Source organism: Pelodiscus sinensis, chromosome 8 (assembly GCF_052426305.1).
Source record: "Pelodiscus sinensis isolate ZL-2025 chromosome 8, ASM5242630v1, whole genome shotgun sequence".
NCBI classification, from domain to species: Eukaryota; Metazoa; Chordata; order Testudines; family Trionychidae; genus Pelodiscus; species Pelodiscus sinensis.
This window is the reverse complement of record NC_143059.1, coordinates 71126609-71147302: the sequence shown is the minus strand read 5'-3', so window position 1 is coordinate 71147302 and position 20694 is coordinate 71126609. Positions and strand designations below refer to the sequence as shown.

Below are 20694 nucleotides of genomic sequence, written 5' to 3'. Positions count from 1 at the left end.
AGAAGAAATCAAAGAGTTAAATACACAAATCTCCAATGTTCTGGGCACAACTATTCCCTTGGGCAGAATTCCAAATAAAGGCACAGACAAGAAGGACACTCATCTTCCAGGGTATGTGTACACTTGCACCCTAGTTCGAACTAGGGATGCAAATGCAGGTGACCAAAATTGCTAATGAAGCAGGATTTAAATATCCCGTGCTTCATTAGCATAATTTCGCCCACGCACTATTCCGATCGCCAGCTGTTCGAACCAGGAAGTGCGCTCCGGGCCGCATCAGTTGAAATCAAACCCCTTGGTTAGAACTAACGTTACTCCTCAAAAAATGGTGGGATATTTAAATCCCCGCTTCATTAGCAATTTCGGTCACCTACATTTGCATCCCTAGTTCGAACGAGGGTGCAAGTGTAGATGTACCCCCAGAGACAGTGTAAAGCAACAAGCTAGACTAATCAATTTTATTATGTTCCATTCTCCCACACTAAAATATTATTTTCCTGACTTTGTAGTCTCCTCTCTCCACACCCAGTGACATTATGCAATGATGGATTTTAATGTACAATGCAACCCAATATCACTTTATTCTCCACTGGGTAAAACTCCAGACTGTCTTCAGGTGTACTTTCAGTGCAAGGCAAACATGGATGAGCTACATTAAATTAGGTTTAAGTTATGCAAATTCCCATAAAGTAAAGTAAAATGTAAAAGAAAATAAATTCAAGTCACATCCACACCTTAAAATTCCCTGCACCTTCATTAGCTCTGAAAGACAAGAGAAAAGTTAACAAAATCAATAATATCTCTAAGCAACATGGTTTTTAGCAACCTCAAGTTGCTATAATCAATAAGCCATAATCAGACCACACAGTTTTAGTGTATTAAATACATAATTTTAAAACCAATGTATTTCCTTTTAATTAAATTCCTAATAACAAATGAAATACTATTATATTGCATTTATGTAGTCATTCCTTTTTCTCTTCTATTGCATTCCTGTAAATTAAGCTCTTTATGGCTTCTTTAGTTTTAAATCTGCCACTCTGAAGTGAAAACAAAACAAATCAGACAGATTAACACACTCAGATCTCATGTATACTGTAAACTATCAGATATAACTAACTTTCCTAGGAGTGGTCTGGAACAAAAAAATTGCATGAAAACAAAAGGTTACAAACATTGCTGGCTAGGTTTGATACTGTGTATCATTGGTATCTAAGCTCCTAATTGATAGTGCTCAATAGTGCTAACAAAACAGAATGTACCACTGAAGAGATCCCTGAGGCTGACCATTGACTTTTCAGAGTATATTACTCCTGAGGCAATTCTGCACCAAAAAATTAAAAATTCTGTTTCAAAACTTAAAAATTATGCACATCATATTTTACAGTGCTGCAAAATCCTGCACATTTGTCAAAATAATACAATATAACCATGCCAGTTTCAGTTATTTTGAGAATTTATTTCAAAATATCTGTTAGCAAGTATGACTGTAACAATACAGACAAAAAAAAATAAGATTTTTTTTTGCCAAATAGATTCCTTATTAGACATTAATATAGAACTTTGAATGGTAATTCATTTAAACTACCATACTGAAACATATTTCCTGCCCCCTTCCAAAGCAGTGCAAAGGCCTGGGGGAGTCAGGGGTAACAGAAGAGCTGAAGGAGAGGGAAGTAATTGCTGGGAAGGAGCCTTGGAGTGAACCTGAGGGTGGATGGGAGAAATATGGAACAGTTTTTGGGGTGGCGGCAGATGGGGAAGGATTTTTAGAGAGCCTCCCCCATGCAGACCAGAACAGACCCCTAACTGCTGTCAGGCACAACAGCCCAATCCCAATTCAACACCCACTTTTTCCACCCCAGTGTGGCTCTGCAGTCTCCACTCCCATTCAGCCTGTCTCTATGTGGTTACCCCACTAGCTCCTGAGCCAATGCCCCAGTCTTTCCCCATTACTACCCCTTCTAAAACACGGTCCGTGACCCCTCAGCAGCCTGATGTGAACTGCTCTATCTATCCTTTGCCTCCTCACCTTGCCCCTCTATAAGGAATGTATCCTCTCTGCTGTTTTTCTGCCCTCTGTTATGGTGCTACAGCCCCTGGTGGGCAAAAGGTGTAACTGTGGCACCACTTCAGCAGAATCTATATTCACCACTTCAGCAGAATCTATATTCTCCAGAGAAAAAAAATCTGCAGGGAATATGAATCCTGCACTTACACAGTGGCAGATTTCCCCTAGGAGTATTCCATACTGATTAGTGTAGACACTCTCTAGGAAAGAAGGATAATACCAAATGCTTCAGACATAAGCAAAAAACAATTGACCAATTACTTCCCTCGCCTCCCCCCAACAACAAAAATAGACAGCCACATCTAGTATAAATCAAGAGCTACACTGGCTTCAATGGAGTGTCATTAATTTATGTACCAGCTGATCATCCGGACCAAAGACAATAGCTAAACAAAGGCACAACACTGTACATTTTAAGCAGGTGAGGATAGGGGAGAACCAGCTAACAGTTCAACACAAGAAAAACAAGCCAACAGAGTTTTGCCTATTAAAAATTATCTTAAAAAGGATGGCTTTCACCATGAACAATGACCACTTTCTTAAGTCTCATTATTTATGTGTCAACTAAGGATGTGTCCATGAAATAACACTGCACTTAGTTTGTATTGAAAGAAGCAGAACCAAGCACTGCTCATTGAATGTGTACTGACTAACTGCTACAGACACATACATGAAATAGAGAAAAATGTCTCTGGAATGCCCTACATGAACCAAGTGTTGGTGTGAAGCTTTAGACTGCTATATTTAGGTATCACCATCTCCAATATGTGCCTTATATATAGGAGAGAGAAAGAGAGAGAGTGATGAATAAAACCAGCATTAGAATTAGCTGCTGAAATGTATTTTAAAAGATTAGCAGGATTTTCCTAGGTGTAGAGGACCAACTCATACGGGCTAGAATTTTATCTTCCAGAGTGCCTCACTTTATTTGTTATCTGTATTTGTGTTTGACACTGGACAGGAGAGTATGGTCAGAATGATTTAAAAAGGGACTGAAAAAATGTTATCAGCAGGAAAAAAAGATAGCAATAAGCATTTCTGTTCCAGGAGTGGCTCTCCCTGATCTATTCTACTGTTGCAGAAAATATTTAACAATTGCATATGTTCAGAGAACATGACACAAGTAATCTGGAATCAAATTTTTAATGTAAAAATCTCCTGCTGGTTAGCTCAATCCTTTAAGTTTTCTTTAGTAGCTGAGACTTCATAATCTCTCCCTTCATCTCCACAGCAAGTTATTTCTGATTTTAAGTTTTGAAGAGGAAAACATTTTTTACAAGGTCTGCAACTCTTAAATTTCTGCCTAAGAATAAAGGTTAAAAAATGAGTCACCTAAAAATCCCACAAACACCAACTCCTTGTTACTGCTGTTAGTTCTTACCGGCTCTTTGGATTACTGCACCCAAAAGAATGTTTTTGTTGTTGCTGTTTTAGTTTTAAGTCTTCACTCATTTTCCTGTTTATTTTTTGTACATCATGCATTATAGACAATGAAAGTGAATTGGTCAGTTTCACATTGTGTGCTAACTGAACTTTTGCATAATAATGTAATGTTTGTGCTGCAAGCACTTGAAGGAAAGCTTTAAAACCAAACCAGCAGAAAAACAAATTCAATCAAGCCACATTCACCACCTTAGATTTGGGATCTAAATTGCCTGACAAAGGTCCTTTAGAACTGTTAACAGAAAAATGCCTGAAGTCAATGGAAACTAGGGATGTGAAAGTGTAACTGATATGCCTGGGCTTATCCGTTAACATTCATGATTAGACACAGGCTCCCTTGTACGCATGGGGAGCCAGCTTAAAAACCAGCTGCCGGTGTACACTGGCTCCCAGGGAGTCATCTGCTACCCATGCTGCTGCCTCTGATACAGACGCAGCAGCATGGAGCTGCATGTAAGAGCTGACTGCTGCCCTACATGTAACCACTGAAAATGTCAGCTGTTAAAATTTATGTAATTAAGAAATCATGTAACATCCCTAATGGAAACCAGCAATAGACTGCATTAGCAGGATGTGTATATTCAGGGCTCGACAAACTATAGAATCTACTCGCCCGTGGTGAGTAGATTTCAGCCGCGTGACCCGTTTACTGGCAGTGCGTGCATGCACAATGCGGCTCTTGCGCATGCGCAGTGCCGGACTGGCGAGTGGCTTTCGCTGCCGTTTGTCAAGCCCTGTGTATATTTATATCACACTATGGTAGAGACTCAAGTTAAAGGATCATTACTAAGTTTACAAAGTCAATCACTCAAAGCTTAGAGAGGCCAGAATTAAGGTTGCCTATTCAATTTATTGTTTTCTCATTGCTCAGCACGGCCCCAACCTACAAAATATTCAGACCTTGCTCTGGACACAGAATTTGTAATTTCCTCATGGGCTTTTCTGTGGTGCTCATTACTGATGGATCCAAATGCTTCACAAATACTAATTTATTTTCAGAATACTCCTGTGATCATGATTTCCATTTCACAGATGGGGAGCTAAGCCACAGAGATTAAAATCAAACGTACCCACAAATTTTAGGTGCCTAATTTGAGACCCACAACTTGATTTTTCAGATGATTAGCATATTATTGTACTTCAGATGTTTAAAGCACAGATCCCTTTGGGACTGCTCAGTGCATCTGCAAATCAAACTCCTAGGTCTTGAGTCAGTCACCCAGAAAATAAGGAACAAATAATTAGTGACCTGCATGCAATGTGTTTGAATGACCCGTGCAGCCTTAAAGAGAAAGTCTTTGGCAGAGATAATGATAGAATCCAATTTATCAGGTTAGTATTCAACTGCCTTAACCAGGATACTACCTTATCTCTTCATGAAATCCCATCTCATTCACCACACACCTTTCCACTTTTGCAACAAATGAGGCAAAGGGGGACCTACATATGTACTTAATTCACTACACAATCTTAATTCATTCTTAGGTCCTTGTCTATCCTGTGTGCTGAATAATGCAGGGATCAAGTGGAGATAATGATTACATCATTAAATGCAAAATGCAGAGCAACCTGAGGGAATGGGAGCAATGAAGATTACACAGGCAACCTTAATTCTGCCATTTCCTAACATTTCAGTGCTTGACTGCAACTATAATGTCCTTTTAATGTAGTTTTGTGAGAGCCATTTCCTAGACTTTAAATAAACCAAAGAAAGAAATTCCATCATACTGACACCCAACTGGTTCATCAGCAGGGTTGGAACCAGTGTTCCCAGTAAGGTGAGCACCTCCATGGCCACCCAGGACAGATTCAAATGCTGTCCAGCTTACTAGCAGAGCACCCACGGCCAACAGCCTGTGTTTCTCCTGGTGGTGCACTTATGCACATGCCTCAGCACACAACATTTATTCTGCACAAGTGATGGAAAAAAATTAGAGGGAATCTTGGTTGGAACTTTTGGAATGACCACACAATGCTCAGCCATGTGACCTACGGAGTACCAGATAGTACTAGTACATTGTCATCCTCTACATGGGCCAGCACTAGAGGGAAATGGGACTCTTTGCCAGTAGGTTTCCTGAATATTTGCTGACAGCAGGAGTGTGGCGAGACTCAAGAATCTTCTGTTCCATTCAAGACTCTGGAAAATGTCAAGCAGACACAGACACTTCTGCCTTTCCCCCAAGCTTTACCTCTTCTGCCTTGTTCCCTTGGACCAGTCCCTACCCCAGTGCTGCTCTTTCCCACCTTTGGCTCCTTGATCCAATCGCCACTCTTTAGGCATCTCATCTCAGTCTCAGACTCCTTGCTCAGCCAATTCTACGTTCTCCATCTAGGCTTGCTGTCTGAGTCCCAGTCACTCCCTCTCCCCTCAGACAGTCCCACTGTCCTTGCCCAGCCAGTCCCAGGTCTCCCCTTCAACTTAGTGCTCCCTCCCCAATCTCTGGCTCCCAGTCTCTCTTCTTGGTGGTCTCATTCAGCCTTAGGTGCATCGCCCTGCCTTCCTAGCTCTTCATCCTGGTGTCGTCCTCTCCCTGATTATCTACCCCAATCTCTTTGGTTCGCCAAACCCATTTATCCCCCTTCTTTCAACTTGTCAGAGCTATCTCCCCTCTTCCCCTGGTACTCGGTTCTTGTCGTTGAGCCCAGCCAGCCCCACTCTTCCCTATCTAGTCACTGGATCAGTATTCTGCTCTCAGCCTGCCAACTCCCCGTCTTGCCCACTTCCCTCTCCAGCTCCAAGTTGTAGCATCTCTCCCATGACATTCAGTCCTCTTGTTCATATATTCCCAGCCTCCCCATCCAGCTCCTGGTCCCAGCTTCTCCTGCCCTGCTCCTATCTCCCAGACCCTCTTTCCTCCCCATTGCAGTCACAATCTAGTCTTTTCCCTCTCCTTGGTCCAACTCTTGTCCACTTTGCATTCAGATCAGGTGGCTTCCTCATCCACGCTGCCAGGGTGTCATTGCGAACACAGAAGAGACTGGCTTCTGGCTCTCAGCTCCAGTGCCTGGCCCCACCCTAGCTGGAAGCAACCATGATAGGGAAAGTCTGCTTCACTCCTGCAGTCCTGGCTCTGCGGGGAAGGTACATACTTGGTCTGATCACACCCTGGAGCTGTTCAGGAGTGGAGTATGTACAATGAGGACCAACTCTTTGGAGATTTTAGCTGCTAAAAAAAATAAAAATCTCTACTGAGCATGCGTGAGCTGCAGTGTTCAAAGATTTGATCCAGTTTGGCTCATAGGCCACCAAACTTCAAGTTCTTCTTCAAAACACTAGCATTTTAAAAATATATCAGATATTAAGAATTTTTATAAAATGTGCAAAACATTTTGTCCAGTCTTCTTCATTGGAAAAGGGGAACTGTTTTGGCTGAACTTTAAAAAAAAAATCATCGTATGGCAGACACCTAGCATGATTAAGCTTCGGTAAAGTTATAAGCAACTGAAAACGAGGCCTTATAGTGTCAGGTAACTTAAATAATAGACAGTGCTACTAGCCCAGTCTATAATAATTGTTGAGAAATGGTGCTCTCACTGCCCGGTTTGTGTTGGTCAGACACATTAAAAAAATACTTCCTCAAGTTATCAAATTGCCACTTGCTTTGTCCATCCCTAAACAGGCAAATTACTTGTTGGCCTCAAGTCCCTAGCAAGCTGACAAAACAGCCCTTCTCCCTCAAAGCTTGGATGCCTGTGCCCTCTGAAGAGGTTCTCTTAAAATTACATTGTGTGTCTAGAACATCAGAGTGTTAAACTCTGGATAGCAGACTACTGTGTAAGTCTGTAGTGCTGAACTGAGTGAGCTGCTGGAAGGCACGTCATGAGAAGGATCCCAGATGCCAAGTGTTTGAATGAGGTGTCAGTCTACTGTTGTAATCTGATCATTGATCTTTATGTGCTATAACCTGATTTAGCTTCACTGCGCAGAACATTAACACTGAAATCACAGTGCATATGGTATCATTTCTTTGTTCCCTATGAAACTCAGGAGTGCCAGCCTGCATTTTGGATGCCTTTCCTGGTAACTTATCTCGAGGATACAATGTCATTTGTGGCAAGCAGAGGGCATGTAATGACGTATAGTCACAATCTCCTCGTTATGAGAACAAGTCCCAGAATGGTCCGTGTCAGAGTAGCAGCATAGCATCACCATGAGTTCATTTCTGCCAACAACACGGGTGGGAGAGGGAGAGAAAGGGAGACCCATCCTCAAGCAGTTATCTGGACTACCCATTATCTCTAAAAAGAGAAGAAAATCAGGTTTAAAAAATAAGTTAGCATCATCTCTACAGCTAATGTTCTGTAGTGACTGGATCATTTTGTATTCTGTAGTGACTGGATCGTTTAAATGAATCTATCTGAACATTTTAAATGTCATCTCTTTAATAGCATCTGACCGCATATCTTTCGACCAAACAGGCCTGAGACATTGCAGCAGTATGTTGAGTAGGCTCTGTGTGCTGTTCCAGACAACGGAAACATATAGTCTTTGAAACACAATGGCCAATAATACTAATGAACACATCAGTATGACACTTTGTACCTCAATGTAGCATCCTGGAACCCCCATACTGATCACTGTCACATAATTATTACCTGGACAAACTGGAAAAATGGTCTGAGGTAAACAGGATGAAGTTTAATGAGAATAAATGCAAAGTGCTCTACTTAGGAAGGAAGACACATACAGAATGGGAAGTGACTGTCTAGGAAGGAGTATGGCAGAAAGGGATCTAGGGGTCATAATGGACCACAAGCTAAATAGGAGTCAATAGTGTGATGCTGTTGCAAAAAACCGAACATGATGCTGGGCTGCATTAACAGGAGTATTATGAACAAGACACGAGAAGTCATTCTTTTACTTTACTCTGTGCTGATTAGGCCTCAACTGGAGTACTGTGTCCAGTTCTGGGCACCACATTTCAAGAAGATTTGGAGAAGGTCCAGAGGAGAGCAACAAGAATGATGAAAGATCTAGAGAACATGAGCTATGAGGGAAGACTGAAAGAATTGGGCTTGTTTAGTTTAGAAAAGAGAAGACTGAGAGGAGACATGATAACGGTTTTCAAGTACCTAAAAGAATGTTACAAAGAGGAGGGAGAAAAATTGTTCTCCTTGGCCTATGTGGATAGGACAAGAAACAATGGGCTTAAAATCCAGCAAGGGAGGTTTAGGTTGGACATTAGGAAAAACTTCCTAACGGTCAGGGTGGTTAAACACTAGAATAAATTGCCTAGAGAGGTTGTGGAATCTCCATCTCTGGAGATATTTAAGAGCAGGTTAGATAGATATCTATCAGGGATGGTCTAGACAGTGCTTGGTTCTGCCGTGAGGGCAGGGGAGTGGATTCAATGATCTCTCGAGGTCCTTTCCAGTTCTAGTGTTCTATGATTCTGATACGTTTTGTACAAAGTATTCCTTGATCTATTGAACATTAATATTCTGTTGGTTTGCATATGCTATCATTGTAGGTAAAGTCATGAAGTATTACTATACTGTGAGCTTGGGAGAGGGCGTCCATAATCAGTCTTTCAGTTACAACAAAGGAGTAGCCATCAATAGCCAGATGGCATTAATGGCTCATCAACACACAACCCACTACTCTGAATTAACACACATCACAGCAAGGATTTTTCAAGCAAGCTGGAAGAAGAGAGAGACTGAAATCGTCACTTGGCCTCTCTTCGCCTCCCAGCAACTCAACACCTTTGAACTGAGGGAATTTGGTTCCGGGGTGGAAGGGAGCCCCAGTCTGTTTACCTAGGAACATAACCTGATTGTAACATCCGTCAGGATGAGAAAACTTTCAATTCAACTCTTGCTTAGAGTAAAAGTTTAGGATTTACAATGTGTTTACTTTTTATTTTCTTAAGATAACTATCACTTACAATAACTGTAGAATGGAAAAAGATAGATTCTAAAACTTATTTTAATGTTTTAGTGTTTCCAGAGAGTGTGTCTAAAGTGCTTGGGAAATTCAATTTAGGTTACAAAGGCTGTTGCATGTCCACTGTCCTATGAAGAAATGAACTAAGTAATGAACTTACACTGGTCAGACTTCTGACCAGTGCAAGACCATATAGATCTGGTGTATAAAACTGGGGAGAATTGGCTGCAGTCTCTATACTGCAAGTGCAGTGCCGCTCAGAGGTTTGTAACTTGACATTTGCATCACAATGTGAGAGGCAACCCAGGTTGGCAGAACCGAGTGCTCAGCCCTCCCACGGTCCAGGTTGCACCTCGGGACCCCATCACCATCAGACAGGTACTTTAAAAAAATTACGATTATTCCAAAGTCTAAGTCTGGTGCTCACATTTCAAACACTCGTCCTTACAGCTTCACACAACCTGCTGCAGGTCTTTGTTTGACTCACCCAATGAACTCCAAAAGCAGTGAGACATCAAGCTCTGGTGGGATTCGGAACACTGATCCCAAGACTTTCCGAGGTCGTCCTCTGCTCACAGGGACTGGCTGTGGGACAGCTAAAGAAATCAAAGTGACAAAAAATAGATATCAGCTACTGGATGTGACATACAAGCCAAAAGAACAATCAGGAACAAATGACCACTCAGTTCACCTATAACTTTCATTATTTCAGTTCCTTACAAACTACATATTTAGTAGGTACATATTTAGTACCAAATAACTGTATTTTCCTACATTCGGCATACCACCTCTCTGAATAGCGGTTCGTATCACAATGGGACATGTGACACAAGGATCTTTCAACCTCTAATAGTCTTTAAAGAGCTTATCTAATACTTTAATAATGTTACAATTTAAATTATTTCTTACCTTCATAAATGCTTAATGAGACAAAAATGGACATACATCTTTCCTAGTTTTAGACAAAATATGCATTGTGCAATTGCGTGACCTGAAATCCAACAATTCAGATTATTTGTTGAGTGCTGACAATGTACTTGTTGTTGCACAGCACACAACAAGTGAAGATAGCCCCTACCTCAAAGAGTTTAAAACCCTGAAAACACACAGAAGTGGGGTTGACTGGGAAGTCCTGAAGCATAGAAGACAACGTATATTTGTTTGTTCAGAAGTTTTCAGTTTTGTTTATTCTCATCGTAGGAACATAGGAATTACTTTAGTGGATCAGACCAATGAGCTATTTCCAACAATGGCCAGAATCAGATATTTAAAGGAAGAAACCTTGTACAGGTTGAACCTCTCTAATCCAGCATTCTGGTCTGGCAAGATTTTAGTTAGCCATATGTCCACTTATCATAGTCGTGGCCAAGTTTCCAATGGTTCCATAAAGTTTGTTTACATTTATCAGTCTTCGCTCTCAGTGTTCTGTGATGCTATTTAGCTCTAATTTACCCCTAAATGTCTTCTAAGAGCCCAGTAAGCAGTGGCAGTGATGGTAAGGCTGCTAGACAATACTGACCTCTCATGGCTTGGCAAATTCTCTCGTTCGGCACCCGTCAGTCCCTGAGGATGCCAGACTAGAGAGGTTCAACCTGTAGTGAGCTGTTACGGAATATCATTTCCACAAAAAAGTTCCTCTTAAACCCAAGAAGATGGAGATTGGCTTATGCCTCAGAACAAAGGATTTTGCTCTCTTTCAGTGCTCTTTAATATTTACTATCACAGTTCTGCATATGCTTGTTATTCATATTATCATAATAAAAAAAAAATCAACCATCTATTCTCCCCTGCTTTTTTCCTCCTAGCTGATGTTTGAGACAGGATGGTGCTTTGTCCCTCATATCATGACTAATTGTTTTCTTTAGTAGCTTCTTGTGAGGGAAACTTTGTGAAAGGCCTTTTACAACTTCAATAAGTTATGTCTACCATTTTATTCAAATAGCCAAATAATTCCAACAGATGACTGAGGAACAATTTTTCTTCAAAGCTGTGCTGGATAGATTCTACCGTACCATGATTTTCTAGATGTTGTATACATCACTTCTTAAATCTTTAAAAGATCAATGATGTATCAGAAAAGCCCCCACCCACTTCTCACTTTTACCCCTTCTTTTCATTAGAGGGTTTCTGATTAGTTAACTGAACTTCATAATGCCTTAGAAAGGTAGAGAAGGCGCTATAATCTTCATTTTACATTAAGGATGTTAAAATGTATTTATTTAGGTAAACGGGTAGCCGCTGAAATTTTAGAGAGGCAGCTGCACTGGGAGGAGGGAGGGCTGCGCGTAACCATGAAGGTTAGTTAACTCCTGAGCCCAGGCTCATTGGTTCATTGTGTAAACGTTTACACTTTCACATCCCTATTTTACATACAGAGAATCAAGCAGAGAAAGCTGAAAGCCTTTCACTGATATATGACTGAAGATAAGTTAACTGAAGAGCAATTAGTATGTCACAGACACAGTGCGAAAATGCAACAAATAACTTCCACTACTTCATATTTCAAAATATTGTAATGCCATCTCTAGTTTTTATGAACTATCTAAAAGATTAAGACATACTTTCAAAATACTTTCAGGAAGTTTAAACTGAGACTTTCTGTCCTTCCAAAAGTAAACCACTATTTCAAAAAGAAAGACTACTGTTAGGAAATTATTTAAAATTTCCTCTTTTCCTCTTTTTGTAATATTGTACTCCCCCTCCCCCAAAAGTAAACTCACCAGGTTTGGGTACTTCTAAACCTCTTTCTTTATAGAAATCATGCATCTGCTTTTTCTCTCCTGAAACAACAAAATACACAGCATAAGCTAGGCTTTGTTTCTTACAGACAATGCAATACAGTATATGGTGGTGTTTTTTCCAATAGATGCCTACAGAATTTACTGGAATAATTCCAACTGTCATTAACAGGGGCTTCCCAGGCATTGGTGGGAGAGCTGACCCTTGAGTGCTTCATAATCTCGTACAATTGGTCTCTAATATGTGCAACAACATGGTATAGGTTGGACATCCCTGGTCCAGCACCCTCAGGACCTAAGCTGTCCCAAACCAGGGAAGTTCAGTGCTCCCCTGCTGGCTGCACCGCTCCCGGGCTCTGGCGCTGACTTCCCACCCTGCTGCCCCAGGGTTCCTTGGCTGCTGCCAGCAGCGCTGTCACAGGGTGTTCCCTAGGGTTCCTGGCTGGAGCCACAAGGCCTCCCTGCCCTGCTGCACCAGGGGCTGCCCAGCCACCCTACCCTGTTGCTAGAGCCACCGGGCTACAGCTGGGGATTCCAGCCGCCCACCTCTGCCAGCCCCAGCAGAGGCTGCCCAGTCACCCCGGCCCCGCTACCACTGGGAGGTTCCTCGGGTGGGGCCGCCAACAGCCCTGCTGCAACCAGGGATTCTCTGGATGGGGCCAGGACTCCTCAGTTATGTGGCCCAGATGGTGCTGGGGGTTCCCCCGCCAGGGGGGAACTCCCAGCTGCTGCCTGGCTCACTAACACCAGGGGTTCCCCAGCTGGGGATGGGGCTCCCCAGCCACCTTGCTCCACTAATGCTGGGGGTTCCCCAACCCGGGCAGGGAGGACTCCCCGTATGCCACCTGGCCCAGACAGGGCTGCCCAGCCCCTGCGCTGCTCCCACCTCCTGAGCTCTTTGGTCCAGCAACATTCATGGTTCTGTTGAACCACGGATGTTGCAAGAGCAGAGAGTCCCAGATTTGGGCGGTTCAACCTGTATTGTAGTATATATTAGAGACTATAACCAGGACTCCGAAAACTACCACAGAATATTTCATTTTTGTACCAAATACTGCATACTATTCCTTAGTTTAGTCATATCCGAGAAACAGTTACTTTACTTCAACAGCTTTGAAAAGTTTGTGGACTTCTGTTACTGTAGATATGTAAAAAGGACTCAGGTTTTAATGGCACTTCAAGCAGATATAGATGATCATCCATGACGCATAATAGCATCCAAAGCATTCCAGAGAGATGACCCAGATGCAAATGGTCAAGTGCATTTAACTAGAGATGTAAAAAGGGTTAAAAAATACTAACTGTGTAACCAATTACAATTGAATCGGTTACATGGTTAAACGCCAGTATTTTTTATCCCACTGGTGGCAGCAGGAGTTGCTTTGGTAACCTGGAACCGAAAAGCATTAGCTTATTGGTTAACCAGTTAAACACTTACATTCCTACATTTAACCAGAAAATGTATGAAAATTATTATATGACTATCATACCACAGCCTTTGATGGCTCATAGTGAAGACTGCTCAACTGAATTCCTTATAAGGGCATTCTCTGAAAAGCCAATAATTCACCAGCTAATCCATCATTCATTTGTATCTCAGTCTCAACCCACATGCCTTACCTCCCAAACATCATATTATCCAAATAGACTCTCAGACTCTTCAGCACATACCCTTTCAGTTCAACATGATCAACCAAAATACACATGTCCAGACCCTCACACCAGCACTCCGATAAAAGGGGAAAGCAAAGCTGAGAGTAGCATGAGGTGAGAAGGAAGTTAGGCTTGGTATGCACTATGGAGTAAGGCTGCTTATGTCATTCTAATTATGTCAGTATCTACACTACAATGCTATTTAGGTAAGGCAATCAGGGTGTGTCTACACAGCACCCAGAACTCAAAATAAGATATGTAATTTGCGCTATGCAAATTGCGTAGCTTATTTTGAGTCTATTTCGAAATAAAGCACTATTTCGAGCCATCCCCTACTCCTCATAGAATGAGGTTCACAGGGATAGTGAAATAGCGCGTACGCTATATTTCGAAATAGTGGACGCATTCAAAAGACTCGGGGTAGCTATTTCGGGATACCTCTGGTATCCCAAAATAGCATTTCAGCATAGACATACCCTCAGTGTCTGTGTAGACATTGTATTACTTACATTAGCTGCTGGAGCTGACAGCTGGAGCATTCCCCATCCCATCAGTGCTGACAGCCCAGGCCACAGGCTCATAGCTGTAAGTCTCCCCCGTCCCGGCACTGACACCCAGAGCCTCACTGTCACCTGCTGGTAAGGCATTTTTGGGGAGGGGAGAGGACAACTGCCGTCTGTGCTTGGCATTCTTGTCAGTTTCATGGCTGTGATTATTTCACATTTCCCCTCTCGCTCCAGCTGTCAGCCCAGGAACTTAGAGGCTCCAGGCACCGCTTATATAGCTGGCAGTTCGAGCTGGCAGCCTCAGAGCAGGGGAAGGGGCTCCAGCTAAGCTCTCTCTAGGCTGACAGCCAGAGCTAAAATGTGAAATAATAGCAGCCATGCGCTGAAAAGAATGTCAGTTTCACTGCTGGTAGCCTCCCTGTTGTGAAGTTGAGCCCAGTGTAATGCCCCAACAAGCACTCTTGGTGAGGATACACATGGCAACTGTGGACATGAACCACTGCTCTAACTACTGCAATGTCTGTACATCGACTTAACTGAAACCGACTTAATTTTGTAGCACAGACGAGCCCTTGGTGTGATAGATATTGCAACCATATGCAGTATCTTTGGAGGCTACTGTATTAACCTTACAAGGGTATCACTGTGAGCTAGGGACTGTATTCTACTCCATGGGAGAAAGTTACTGCAACTCCTTCAGGAACCATGAACAACAGGTAGTAATGAATGCCATACTTGGGATGGTAAAGAGCGCCAGAGAAATACCATCCTAGGGTGTTTGTGTTAGAGATATTGGCCCAGGCTGACATCAGGAGATGCAAAGACAAAAAGGCAAAACAACAAAAAACACCTTGTGGTGTAAAGGACAGCTTGAACTGACTCAGGGGAATTTCTTTCTACCCAACAAACCAATGTAACCTTTCGTACACAGAGGGACCCAATCCTGTTAAAGGACTGCAACAGCTTTGGCCTGCCAAACTCCCCCAAAAGGAAAGATGCACAACCTCTAGTACAACTGGTATGTGTTAGGACCATCTTATTGCTGGATGTTTTCTCGGTTTGCTTTTGTCCATAAATATATTCTGTTTTAAGAGAGCTGTTTGGCTATTGGTAACATGAGCACACACTGGTCCTTGGCCTTGGACGAAAGACAAAGAACAGGATCTGGACTGCTAGTCAGACCAGCTGGGATAAACACTGTTAGAGCTCATATTGTTTAGTTTAGAAAAGAGAAGACTGAGAGGGGACATTATAGCAGTTTTCAAGTATCTAAAAGGGTGTTATAAAAAGGAGGGAGAAAAATTGTTGTCCTTGACCTCTGATGATAGGACAAGAAGCAATGCACTTAAATTGCAGCAAGGTAGGTTTAGGTTGGACATTAGGAAAAACTTCTTGTCAGGGTGGCTGAACACTGGAATAAATTGCCTAGGGAGGTTGCAGAATTTCCATCACTGGAGATATTTAAGAGCAGGTTAGACAGACGCCTGTCAGGGATTATCCAGGTGATGCTTGGTCCTTGATGAGGGCAGGGAAGTAGACTCGATGACCTCTTGAGGTCCTTTCCAGTTCTATGATTCTAAAACTAATATTTACTAATACATGTAAGTTCACCATATTAAGGAGCTGAAATGCAGAAATACAGTGTTGTGAATTGAAGTGGCTACCAACTTATCTGTTCAATTCCTTCCTGTTTAATTAGAATAACAGAGTGGTAATGAAACGAAAATAGACTTACTCTCCTCCAGACTGACAACTAATTTATAAACTATATCTTGTAATTGTCGATCCAACCTAATAAGAAAAGAAGAGAAACGATCCTTAGTCAGACAGGACACATTCACACAATAAATTACTGAATATATTAAAAACATGATGTAACAGATATGAGTATATTTTGGGTGTAATATAAAAACACTTGGATTAATCATGAAATTTTGCAGCAGAGCTAAATACAATGCTGAACACTATATTTACCAACAAAAAAATTCACAGATAAAGAATCAAACTCTGTCTGTGTGCACTCAGCTCTTGGCTACAGCGCTTCAGGAAAACAAACCTCTTGGACTGAAAATACATCATCAGGGAAAGAAGAAGAAATCTGCAGGATATTTTCAAAGACAATGTCAAGTATCTTAGGCCCACACGATAGGCTTTGTATAACTTTAATAAAGCCTAATAGAAGATTGCTAGAAGATTAAGTGTCACGATTTAGATTTAACAGCAGCAGCAACAGCATTGTGCTAGTGAGGGACAAGCAGAAAATGAAATGATTAGAGGCAAACTAAATACTGTGTAGATAAACAAAGAGTATATCACACAAGTAAATTTGTTTTTAAACTTATTTCAACTGCAATAACCAAAGATAATATGACATTCTAAACAAATAAAATATCTTCTTCCTATATATTTTAGAAATGTCCATCTGTCCGTACGTCTGTGAGTCCATTTGTTCAAGAGCTCATTCTAAATGGTAAAAGCTAGGACCTCAGAATGTGGTAGGCAGCTTCCTCTTATAACTTAAACCAAGGTCAGGGTTTGGTTGTCCCTAGGATATTGGACTGTGCCTGGAATTTGATTGTTTCCCATAAAATGGAAAGGGAGGGGTCTGGTGGAGGGACAGTTATACTGAAGAATGACCATGGGGGGAAGCAATAGGCCAGAGATGGGTACCGGGACAGCTATTTCCCCATTGGGCCAGGAGGAGGCAGGGGTGGAGAAAGGGACAGCTATCTACTCTATATTTCAGAGTTTGTCTGTTTACATGTCTATTTGTCTGTGTGTGACTGTCTTCCACCTGGACAACATGCACCCCTCCCCGGCTCTGCTTGCTGCAGCCACAGCGGCCATGGACAGGCGCTTCTCACCTGGCCCTAAGCTACTGTGGTGACAGAGAGGTGGGGTAATCCCCTCTACCCGGGGCAGCCTGCATACTGAATCCCTCATCCCTAGTCCCATCCCAGAACAATGATTTGAATGAAGAAAAACAAAAATGATTTAAGGACCTGGGCAACTTTGGGTAAATCTAATTTAAAATATTATAGGTAAATAAAACTGTTTTAAACCTGTGTTTTTAACAGTAAAATAATAAACTAATAGCAATAATTGAGATACTCTAATTACCTGATATTGTAAAGAGGCTGTGTCTGATGTACAACAATGTTGCATTTTGGACATCTGTTACTGTAGTAAAAATGTCTTACTATGCAACTTTTACAAACTGTAAAGAAAAAAAAATTGAAAAGCCCATTATATTGTAGCAAATGTTTACTAGAGATAATGCAAGAAGAGTAATTAACTTGAGACAGTAATCAAACAACAGTAAGTACATAAAACAAATGAAGCAAAATTAATTTAAGTCAATTTAATCTTTATGTAAACTTTTCACATGTTGGAGACAGTAACAATAGAGTGAATTTAAACACAGTATCAGTTTGGTGCAAATGTTTAACCCTTAACTAGGGCTGTCAAGCGATTAAAAAATGTAATCGTGATTAATCGCGTGATTAAAAAATGTAATTGCGCAATTAATCACGCGCGCTGCCCCTTTGAAGTCCCGCAGCCATGTTTCAAAGGGGCAGCACCGCAATAGCCCTGGATCAGCTGGAGTCACCAGCTGACTTTGCCTCTGTGCAGCGCTGCCCCTTGGAAGCGCCATGGTGGCGTTTCCAAGTGGCAGCGCAAGGTGGAGCCTGGGGTCAGCTGGGTCTCCAGCTGACTCTGGGCTCCATGCATCACTGCCCCTTTGAAGTGCTGCAGCGGTGCTTCAAAGGGGCAACACATTAGGAGCTTGGGATCAGCTGGAGTCCGCAGCTGATCCCAAGCAAATGCGCTGCCTCTTTAAAGCACCAAAATGGCACTTCAAAGGGGCAGTGCAAGCAGAGCTGGGGGATCAGCTGGAGTGCCCAACTGATCCCCAGCTCCGTGTTGCAAAGACCCTTTGAAGCACAGGAGCGGCACTTCAAAGGGGCAGCACAGCATTAGTGCCAGCGATTAACGTGTTAAAAGGATTAACACGTTAATCCTGTCTTGCGTTAATCGCAGGTGTTTACGCCGGTCAGTTGACAGCCCTACCCTTAACCATTCTTTTTTTTCCAAAGTACAGCTTTTCTTTGTGTTTCAAAAGAGCAAACAACCTCACTGACTGCTATAAGTTCATGGTGAATTACTAACAGTTTTGGCCTATTATTTTATACATTGGTTTGTCGGCCAATAGTTTTATGGACCTCTTTCAGAGCAATCTTGAACATTCAAATATATTACGTTCTATTGGAATAATGAGAGACATTTAAGATTTTAATTTTGCTAGGCATTAAACAGAGCAATACAAATGGAAAACGGACATTTCTGAGCCTGCTACAGAAAAAAACTTTCTGTTTATCTCTCAGAAATACCCAAGAGCCCTCACTTCAGAGTAAATAGTGAATACAGTAATTTTAGACAGGTAAATCCCAATCGTGGGGACATGAAAATCTCATTCATGATGTTTTGGTGGCTGATCACTCTCTAAATTTGAAAGTAAATTCTTAAAAAGGGCAACATGGAGACTTACATGTATGAAGACACTCTGTAATGGTTGTGGCATCTATAAAATAGCCTTTGCAGATGGAACACAAGATGTATGGCGTCAACTCTGACAGGTTTATCATGCGCTACAAATACAATTGAAATTGAAATTGTTTGAGAATGCAGGTAAAAGAATAAGGGCTCTCACTTTAACTTCTAAAGTTTCCCAATCTCAAGTCACATTAAGGGTGGAAATGTGTGTCCATGTGCAGCATCTAGATCTACACTATATGGCCCTGACTGACAATAACACTTCCTAATGCACCTACTTCCTAATGTACTTCAAATGTACCTCATGTATTTTTCTGAACAGAACTTTCTGCAAACATAGCGATTCAATGTGTTTTGCAAATCAGTTATAAAATACAAGTTATAAGTAGTTCCTTCAGATGTACTGGACAACTCAATATATAGAGCACTTTACCAGTATTAATGAAGTGGAGAGTGGTAACAAGCTAAAAACTTTATCAGAGGAATGTGCATAGGCTGTGTAATGGGCCCTCAAGTTTTCAATCTGAAAGAATGCTGGCCTGGCCTCTAGGTTCAACATGTATTTAGGTTCACATAAACATATATCAAAGCAAGGACTGCTACTATTCTGCACTGGATTTTGACTAAGAAAGCATGCTTGCCAGGAAGATAGAGAGATGTAAGGAAGAAACAAATCCACCAGCTCTTTCCTGTCAGAAATGTGTTATTCTGGAACAAGATGCCTTCCTTTCATGGGACTGGTAAGGTGTCCACCCTGAAAAGCACAGTTTTCAAGAGTGTACTTCACCGTTTAAAATTAAAATAAACTAACTCCTCCAATTTAGTCCAAGTCTTCTGCAACATCATTCACTTGCTCTCATACCAGCACCTAATCGCTGTGTGACCTTTGACCCACAACTTTTCAAACGCTTTCAACCTTATACCCACCTCCTGCCCTTTCTTCCCTTTTTCATGATGTTCATTGCCTCCATTCTTTCTGCATTCTCCACCATCCTAATTCACTTACTCCATCTCACCAACCCTTTGACAGTCTCTGAAAAAAGTCTCATGACCACTCAGACTTCATTCACTACAATATCATGCTACCCCTTTACTTTTGCCATCTTCCTTTCAAAGAGCTTTAATTCTCCATGCTCAGCAGTTCCAAAGCCAGAAGAGACCACTGTGATCATCTAGTCTGATGTCCCATATAACAGAGGCCAGAGACTTACAGGGTCATTGATTCTCATGTCAGCTCCCTCCTCCTGTGTGTCATGGCTGTCATCATCCTCTTGGTCACTCTATCAAACCTTGGGTATCATCAGAACTGCCTTCTTTCTAACTGCACACATCAAGGCTATGCCAAAACTCAGCTCTGCTTAATCTCTCATCCCAGGCATTGTATCTTAGCTTAACTATTGCAATCTTGGGCTTTCAATCTTGGGATATCCACCTGTTCCCCCTCATTTTAACCAAGCTGAATTCTATCTTAATCCCAACAGCCAAGCTACGCCATACAATGAGCTCTAGTCTCACTAGGTAGCTGCTCCGCAGGAGGGCTTTGACAGAGATAAAAATATTACATGTTGAAAACTGTTGTCAACACAGGCTGCACCTCCTGCCTGGCTCAAGCTGGAGAGTGGGACTAACATTGCTTCCCCCCCCCCCCCCGGCTCAAGCCAGAGAAGATGTTTCTGAAACTTATAACATAAGAACGGCTATAATGGGTCGGACCAATGGTCCATCTAGCCCAGTATCCTGTCTTCCAATAGTGACCAATGCCAGATGCTCCACAGGGAGTGAACAGAACAGGGAATCATCACGCGATCCCTCTCCGTCACCCATTTCCAGCCTCTGACA

General features: G+C 41.9%; 1 protein-coding gene across 2 annotated transcripts in view; it reads right to left on the bottom strand.

Moving 5' to 3' along the window:
• The window catches only part of PCGF6 (polycomb group ring finger 6), a 44025-nt gene that overhangs the window by 21256 nt on the left and 2075 nt on the right, over positions 1 to 20694 (bottom strand). For both annotated transcript variants that reach the window (XR_012905731.2, XM_075935554.2), the window contains exons 2-7: positions 18851 to 18950; positions 17422 to 17518; positions 16037 to 16092; positions 12125 to 12184; positions 9892 to 10000; positions 735 to 762 (exon numbers count right to left, since the gene is read on the bottom strand). Coding sequence is in view for 1 of the 2 variants with exons in the window: in XM_075935554.2 (XP_075791669.1) it covers positions 735 to 762; positions 9892 to 10000; positions 12125 to 12184; positions 16037 to 16092; positions 17422 to 17518; positions 18851 to 18950 (450 nt within the window). In the remaining variant the exon portion in view is untranslated. The remainder of the gene's footprint in view (positions 1 to 734; positions 763 to 9891; positions 10001 to 12124; positions 12185 to 16036; positions 16093 to 17421; positions 17519 to 18850; positions 18951 to 20694) is intronic.